Source organism: Pectinophora gossypiella, unplaced genomic scaffold (assembly GCF_024362695.1).
Source record: "Pectinophora gossypiella unplaced genomic scaffold, ilPecGoss1.1 Pgos_51, whole genome shotgun sequence".
In the NCBI taxonomy this organism is placed as follows: domain Eukaryota; kingdom Metazoa; phylum Arthropoda; class Insecta; order Lepidoptera; family Gelechiidae; genus Pectinophora; species Pectinophora gossypiella.
In genome coordinates, this window is record NW_026063261.1 from 294731 (window position 1) to 303737 (window position 9007).

Here is a 9007-nt window from a genome sequence, read left to right on the forward strand (position 1 = left end):
GTGCATACCGCACGGTATCCCTAAACTCGGCACTGGTGTTGGCTGGGATACTCCCCTTGGACCTGCGCATACAGGAGGCTGCATCGTTGTATGAGGCCCGAAGGGGAGTATGCCACCCAGCGCTGGCGGGTGGGGAGATCGAGCGCGTTGCATCGGCACTCCAGATGCCGCACCCGGCAGAACGGAGAGCGATAGAGCTGCGCCACCTGGTAGACGAGGAACATTATCGCGAAAATTGCGACTTCGAAGTCCGCATCTTCACGGATGGCAGCAAGATTGAGGGAAAAGTCGGAGCCGCACTATCCATCTGGACTGGTGCGGCGGAGACGAAAACCCGAAAGCTTGCTCTGCCATCCTACTGCACCGTCTACCAGGCCGAGCTTCTCGCTCTCTGCGAAGCCACTCGGGAGGCCCTGAAACGTAGAGAGACCAGCTTTGCCATATACAGCGACTCTATGGCAGCCCTCCTCACAGTCGTGAACCCCGAAGCCCTCCACCCTCTTGCCGTAGAATCCAGAGACGCCCTTTACAACAGTAACATTCAGAACAAGAGCGTCTCCCTGTTCTGGATTAAAGCTCACGCGGGGTTGGAGGGTAACGAGAGAGCCGACTCGCTCGCAAAGGAGGCTGCCCTAAAGTCGAAACGCAAGCCGGACTACGATATGTACCCGGTATCATTCGTCAAGCGCTTTATCCGATTGGATACGCTTGACGAATGGAACCGGAGATACAGCACGGGGCACACAGCGTCCACCACCAAGCTGTTCTTCCCGAGTGCGGTTGAGGCGTACAGGACGATACGCAAGCTGAGCATCACCAAGGAGTTGACCCAGGCTCTAACGGGGCACGGTGGGTTCTCTGAGTATTTGACCCGCTTCAAATGCAAAGACAACCCAGCGTGCGCCTGCGACCCTAGCATTGCTGAAACTGTTGCCCACCTCCTTGTTGACTGCCCTATTTATGCCAAAGACAAATACGACCTCGAACAGAAAATTGGCTACAAAGTAGAGATTGCAAATTTGAGTCAAATTATCACTGACAAGAAAAACTGTGGAACATTTGTTAGATATGTAAGTAAAATTGTAAAACTAGTTAATAAGAAAAATAGCTAAAGAAAATGTTGATTATATTGTATACTGCCGTATACAAACCATAGTCAAACTGTTAAAAATAAATTAGAATAAGAAACTAGACCTAAGATCAAACATGACTGGCAACTGTTTTAGCATGTAAGAACACAATGTATGTTGCAATAAAATTATAAAAATAAAATAAAGGAAACCCCTGTGTCCAATATCCACCTCCTAGAAATAAGCAGTAGAGTAGGGAATTAGGAATGACAAGAATGAAAGACGATGAATGAAAGTGCGAGAGGCATACAAGCGAGAACTGGAATGGTAATAGAGGACTGGAATGGATGTGTTCTGAGCGTAGGGCCCTATTGCGGGCAAGATAGAGATAAGACCCTAAGATGGACATAATTATAGAGCCTTAGAAAGTCTCTGCCTATACTGTGTGGCAGGGGTATTAGTATTTAAACAAAAATAAAAAAAAAAAAAAAAAAAAAGGTGACTCAGGGCGCAGAAAGCAAGTATCATTCCTACGAGCTCGAAACGCTTGCAGTGGTCAAGGCTCTGCAGCATTTCAGACATTACCTCGTGGGAATGAGGTTTGTTGTTGTTACTGATTGTAACGCCCTGAAGTCGACTGAGCGGAAAAAGGACTTGCTACCTCGTGTAGCTCGATGGTGGATCTACCTCCAGGATTTCGACTTCACCATCGAGTACCGCAAAGGAACTATGATCCCACACGCCGATTACTTAAGCCGCAATCCAACAGCTCAGGTTAACCAGGTTTCAAGGCCCCGCACCTGGGCCCAAATAGCTCAAGCGGCTGATGATGACACCAAGACTCTCATGCAGAAGCTACAGGAGGGAGAGCTGGATCCCAGTCGGTACGTGGTTCAGAACGACATGCTGTACTACCGTTACACTCCCGTCGGTCAAGAAACAAGACTCCTCTGCTACATCCCCAAGGGACACAGGTTGAGCCTTCTCAGAGTGTTTCATGACGAGCATGAGCATATAGGAGCTGACAAAACCCTGGATCTCATCATGAAGCACTTCTGGTTCCCTGGACTCCGCCAGTTTGTCCAGAAATACATTGCACACTGTCTAGTATGTATCTCCATGAAGCGAGTACCACGAGCGCCACTTCAGAACATCACGTCATGGGAGAAACCAGGTGAGCCCTTCAGCACCGTGCACGTGGATGCTTTAGGCCCTTTACCTCCGTCTGACGGTCACAAGTTTATCCTCATTTTGGTGGACGCTTTTACGAAGTTCACACTGCTCTACCCCATGAGTCGTCAGGATGTGGTCGAGCTGAAGCGGGCAATCACCCAGGCGGTTTCGTTGTTTGGTGTTCCAAAGCTTTTGGTTGCTGACAAAGGGCGAATGTTCGAAGCAAACGAATTCACCACGTGGATAAACGGTTTGGGTTGCGAGGTACACACCATCACACCGGAAATGCACCATGCCAACGGCCAGGTTGAGAGGTATGTGCGAACAGTACTTAATATGGTTCGTATAGAAGTCAACCACAAGAAATCGTCCTGGTCGGAGGTGTTGTGGAGGTTGCAGTTAGTACTCAATGTAACCAAACAGAAAACCACCCAGAACTCTGCACTTAATCTCCTGATTGGTACCGAGGCCACCACTCCAGTCATACAGGCATTGGTACGAGACGTGGCAGCTGACAACATCAGGCCTAATCGAGAAACCTTGCGAGAAATCGCAAGAGATACATCTCGCCGACTTCTTCGAGACAATCAGGCCAAGCAAGACGAGTACGCTAATCGAAACAGGCGTGCACCCCGAGTGTTCCAAATTAATGACCTTGTTTTTGTAATTAAATATTCCCAGTCAACAGGAAAATTAGACCCGGGGATGCGCGGCCCATACAAGGTCGTCAAGGTGCTGCCGAGTGGCCGGTACGAGCTGAAGCTTCTCAGCGGCGGGTACGGCAAGATCACCCAGGCGGCGGCACAATATATGGTGCCGTGGCGCGGCGAATGGTGCCCCGAGACGTGTGCCGCATTCTTCGATTGTGAGTAATCGATTGTGTGTGATACATCTCAATCAGTCAACTAAGTACTGCTAAGTTTCGTTTGTCAAGATCACAAATAGTGGCTGAACGTAGGAACTATACCTAGAATAGGAATGGGGTTAGTAAAATTGTTTTAATAAATAGCCTTTTTCTTAGAAACTTTTCCAACTTGCTTTCACATAGTAATCCAACGTAGAGTGAGACTGACAAGCAAAACGCAGTTGCATGGTTTGAATGAGATGGATCTTTGAAATGCCTGCGTGTGAGGCATTCCGAAGCCCGTGTGGCTGCGGTTGGTCCACCTGGCGTTGGCTCGTCAAGGTGTAGACAGATGGGCACAATGTGCTTGTCTGTAGTCCGTGTCCATGGTCAGGCGATCATGTAGTCGGACGGCCCGTGGCATGTGTGCCTGATCGGGTGGGCGCGTGTGTCGTGCCATGCTTGCAGGTGGATAACTCTCACCTGCGACATCCGCAGCTCTTCGGAATATCGCCGACACTGCAGCAGTGGAAGTTGAAGCGAAGATTATCTCCTCGTCTTGGCCTTGGGGATAATTAGTCCAAATAGAGACGTCTCGTTAGGTGGTGATGGATGAGAGTAAACTTTATGACTTTGCGAAATAGATGATGTATGAATTAAATGAATGGTTTTATGAAAGGATTGTAAGACGATGTACGTTTTGTATAAGCTCATAAACAGCTTATTTGATTAAATGTTTTGACTTTCAGACGATGAGCTTGACTTATCTGAGTCACCAGGGCACTCTGCACCACCCGAGTCGTCAGGGCACCCTGCGCCAGGTCTGTCTATGCCGTTGCTGGATCCGGAGCCTGAGGCGGGACCTTCTTCAGCGTAAAGAAGTGGTCGAGGACGATCACATTGTCAGGAGAGGCCGTATTAGTTGTACCCCCGAAGCACTAAACCTCAGAAATCACCGACCCTATATAAGGCGTCGAGACCGGTGCAACTTTTTCATTTCTCTGCGAGCGCCTGCGACGTACACAGCTTAAGAGGACTGTAGTGTGTTACGTAATCCGGGTCACGTGAGCCATTTTGTTTTGTTTTGTAAATTGTTATTTTCATAATTTTCTTTATTTATTTGTAAAGTTATGTTCTATGAAAGTGCGTTGTGACGTTTCTTGAGTAATTTGTGAAGATTGTTTTAAATTGTTAAATAAAGAGATTAGGGTTTTTGTTTGATTATTTTTTTTTTATTTTTATTTCACTTTTGATCCTAAGAATATATATATTGTTGTAGAAGTACCGCCATTTTGCTTACCCCTCTATATAAACCGCCCGCGCGGTATGCTCGGGCTCGGGTAGGACCGAGGAAGAGTTCCGGCTCTACCAGCGGTACCTCACCACCCTGGAGAGAGCTACGGGACTTTCCTGGTTCGCGTATGCCCCCCCGGCGGAGCGCTCGCTGAAGCTGGCGATCCTCGGCCTGCCCGTGGATACAAACCCCACCGAGCTGGAGGAGGAGCTGCGCAACCGCGGCTTCTGCCCAGAATACGTCCGCCCCATCCAGGGCAAAAGAGGATGCATCTTTTTCGTCGAGATCAAGAGGACACACGGCTTCCAGACAATCTATGAAACCACCGAGCTGATGTGCCTGCCCGGTGTGAAGATCAAGGCATGGAGAGGACGCAAGGGGCCCTCCCAATGTCACCGCTGCCAACAATTTCGCCACAGCAGCCACAATTGTCACCGGCCGATGGCCTGTGTCCGCTGTGGCGAAAGCCACGCGGCCAAGGATTGCCTGCGGCCCAGAGAAGTCCCAGCAACGTGTTGCAACTGCGGGGGGACCCACCCGGCCAACAGCTCTTCTTGCCCGGTCAAGTTGCGCGAGCTGCGGAATACCAAGGCGGGTACCGCGCCTATGACCAGCGCGAGAAGAGCCCCACTGCCACCTCCACCTTCAACAGTGGACCCCACCAGCGAGCCGACCGCGCGGAGCTCGCTTATGGCCGCGGCGAACGGCCCAGACGGGCCCAAGCCGCGCAGGCCGAAGCGCATCCGCGCGAGGGCAAAACCTGCCCCTGCAGCCACTATCACTGTCGAGCCGCAGCCGACACCGACACCAGACCAAGCGGTCGCCGCCCCTCCCAGGGGGGGGAAGAAGGCGAAGCCCCAAGCGGAGGTACCACCGGCCCCATCCAGCGAAAAGCTGGAAGTGCTGGAGCAGACGATCCAGCTGCTCCACAACATCCTCGCGGCCATCCGCTCACGGATTGACCCTGTGCCCATCATCGTGGGAGGCCTGGCATCACTGCTGGGCCAACTCACTGGTGGGCACTAACCCTCTCGGACATCGGACTGGACCGGGGCTGCCCACATCCACTACTCCCCGTCGAGTAGTTAGGATTGTGGCCACCCCCCCGGGGGATGAGTTGACGCTTCCAGTGGCAGTGGAAGCAGTCCTCTCCCCCCCTCCAGCCGACTTGACACCAGCTGCCCCGGCGACGGAGCAGCTCACCGGACACGACACCACCGCCAGCTGACGGGCGCTCACTGGGCCTCCCCCAACGGGGAACCACCCGGTGGGCTCGACCTCGCTGGCGGCACCACGGACGTAACATCGGGCTCACGGAGGGGCGTTCTCGCCCGCTGTGTCCCAACCCCGTGCCACGCCCGTTTCTGCGGGCGGCGACTGCAGCCACATTAAAGGGGCCATGCCCCGAGGATGTCTCCCCGTCGCGGGCTTCGCCCGCGACGAGAAGAAACCCGACGGCTCGGGCTCACTTGTTTGGCGGCGCTCGAGGTGTTCGGATCGTGTTCGACGTGATTTGTAAGGCCTCACCGGGTTCGTTTATTTTCATTTACTTACTTAAATTGTTGTCATTTTGTTCCCAATAGATTTTAATAATTTTGTAAATAAATCGATTTGTATTTTTTGTGAGAAATTTGTTTTTTTTAACGTTTACCTGCTTGTTCAATACCTTATTCAATTTTCGTTACTTAAGATATTAGTTTCATAACTTGCCACTAGATGTCACTGTACAAAATTAAAACTCGTAAGCAAAAAATGCAATCTAACTTTACATGGGAAGATGAATTTAAATAAAGATGACTTGAGGATCGCTCTGTCCAGTCGGATGCGCACGGAAGCATAATTCGTCTACCTACACACCGCTGCCTGACGTAAAGAAGCTGGGGGTTTTTTATTAAAAAAAATACCCACCAAAACCGCGGTTCCAAAGGGTAACACCGTTATCGCTCCCATCCACCCCCGGCCTCCCACCAGCGGGTCTCACCGGGGAGGGAGTGATAGCGTGTGCGCTGCCTAGCGGACCGCTTGGCTTCGCGCAACTGGACGGCCCCATCGCGTCCACATCCAAACGGTGAGCAAAGCAAGGATGGCTCCCCCAACCGCCGGCGTGACGAAGCAGAGAGCCCGCACATTCGTGCGCACCCGCGTCGTCACCAAGCCCATCGCCGCCGACACCCCACCGCCTCCACCGCGCCTCAACACTGCAGGCGTGCGACAGGCCTCGTTCCCGCTGCCCATGCTTCGACTCTCGAGAGCAGGTCCCGCGGAGAAGAGGACCGTGACGCCGCCACAGCGGCCACCAACGAAACCCGGCGTGAGAACCACTCCGCCAGTCGCACTCTCCATGCCCTTACTGGACATGGAGACAACGCCGCCGCGCTCGTTCGCAAGTAACAACCCTTTCTCGCCATTGTTCGAGTCGGAGAAGACGCCGCCGCGCTCATACGCGGCCGTCTTAAACACAAATCCGGACTCGCCACCGCACGCGCCCCCGCGTCCGTCCCCCCGGACGATGCCCACGCCTTCACCGAAGCCTGTCAAATTGCAACCGCCGCTCGCCCCAGCGAGCAGGAAGATACCGCCCATCGTGGTGGACCAGCTGCCCGACTGGCCGCACCACTTCCGCAAGCTGCGGGAGGTGCTCGGCCACGTCCCCAACGCGCGCCCGTACGGGAAGGGTGTGCGTTTTATGGCGAGGACCAATGAAGAGTTCCGGCTTTACCAGCGCTACCTGGTTCGCCTACGCCCCCCCGGCGGAACGCGCCCTGAAGCTGGCCATCAAAGACCTGCCCGTGGAGACCAACATCGCCGAGCTGGAGGAGGAGCTGCGCAAACGCGGCTTCGACCCCCAGTACATCCGTCCCATCCAGGGCAGGGTGGGCGGTATCTTCTTCGTGGAGATCCGGCGGACACTGGGCTTCCAGTCTATATATGACACCACCGAGCTACTCTGTATGCCCGGTATCAAAATTGAAGCCTGGAGGGGACGCAAAGGAGCTCCTCAATGTCATCGCTGCCAGCAGTTTCGGCACAGTAGCCACAACTGCCACCACCCGGCGGCCTGCGTTCGCTGTGGCAAAAGCCACGCAGCGAAGGACTGCCAGCGACCCCGGGAGGTACCGGCCACGTGCTGCAACTGCGGAGGTGCACACCCAGCCAACAGCCCTTCTTGCCCTGTGAAGTCGCGCGAGTTGCGCAACACAAGGGCAGGCACCGCGCCCTTGACCAGTGCAAGAAGAGCTGCACCTGCGACCTCCATTGTGGACCCGAGCAGCGAACCGACAGCGAGGAGCTCGCTCATGGCCGCGGCGAACGGCCCGAACGGGCCCAAGCCGCAAAGGCAGAGGCGCGCCCGTAAAAGGGCTACCCCTTCCCCCACTGCCACCACCACCGCCGAGCCCATCGCCGTGGAACCCGTCCCGCCGCAGCCCTCTACGATAACAGAGACAGCAGCCGCCGCCCCTCCCAAGGGGAAGAAGGCGAGGCCCCAAGCGGAGGCACCCCCAGCTTCCTCCAGCGAGAAGCTGGAAGTACTGGAGCAGTCAATCCAACTGCTCCACGACATCCTGGCGGCCATCCGCACACGGACTGACCCAGTGCCCATCATCGTGGGAGGCCTGGCATCGCTGCTGGGCCAACTCACCGGTGGGCAGTGACTACCAACACCGGACTGGACCGGGGCTGCCCACATCCACTACTCCCCGCCGAGTAGTTAGGATCGTGGCCACCCCCCGGGGGATGAGTTGACGCTTCCAGTGGCAGTGGAAGCAGTCCTCTCCCTCCCTCCAGCCGACTCGACACCAGCTGCCCCGGCGACGGAGCAGCTCACCGGACCTGACACCACCGCTAGCTGACGGGCGCTCACTGGGCCTCCCCCAACGGGGAACCACCCGGTGGGCTCGACCTCGCTAGCGGCTCCACGGACTGACTTATCATCGGGCTCACGGAGGGGCGACCATCGCCCGCCGTGTCCCACTCCCGTGCCACGCCCGTTTCTGCGGGCGGCGAGCGCCACCACATTAAAGGGGCTATGCTCCGAAAATGTCTCCCCGTCGCGGGCTTCGCCTTTTTTCTTCGAGAAAAAAAAAAAGATGACTTTTGCCTTGGAAACTGTCGTTTCATTCTTGAACCAGTTACCTTTCGGATGTGTTTTGGGACGATTGTACATGGTCCTTCAGAGTCGGATATCGGCAGTGAGGTTGACTATTGCACGTCCACGTCGCAACAGTGCCGACGAGGTGGTGGATTGCCATCGAGGGTGCTCAGTGTTGGTGACTGACTGACGTCAGTGCAAGGGGATTGTGACAGTGTGGCCGTGGGGGGAGCACCCCCTGGGACACCCTGTAGCTAAAACAGGGCAGGTAGCAGAGACAGTGCAGAGAGGAGTAGGAGCACCCCTTGGGACATCATCGTGTGGCGGCGGAGGTACGGCGTGACGTGTGAGTGGGACGTCAGAAGCGACGCAAAGCCAGTGTGTGAGTTAAGTGGTGAAAGCAAAGAATCTGTGAGTACATTTTAAACTGTTATCCATTGACTTAGAAGAAATCAAGTGATTGTGCATGTGCAGTGTAAAAAAATAACTTAGAAAAATTACAAGTGTTTTACTAACTTAGAATAATTCCTAAAAAA

At 54.3% G+C, this 9007-nt stretch overlaps 1 protein-coding gene across 1 annotated transcript; it reads left to right on the forward strand.

The window, feature by feature from the left end:
* Nucleotides 1-6464: 6464 nt before the first annotated feature.
* LOC126381424 (uncharacterized) lies at nt 6465-8661 on the forward strand. Its single transcript, XM_050030896.1, has 3 exons — nt 6465-7009; nt 7104-7986; nt 8557-8661. Exons 1-3 carry the CDS (start codon nt 6465-6467, stop codon nt 8659-8661), a joined length of 1533 nt encoding a protein of 510 aa, XP_049886853.1.
* The last annotated feature ends 346 nt before the right edge of the window (nt 8662-9007 follow it).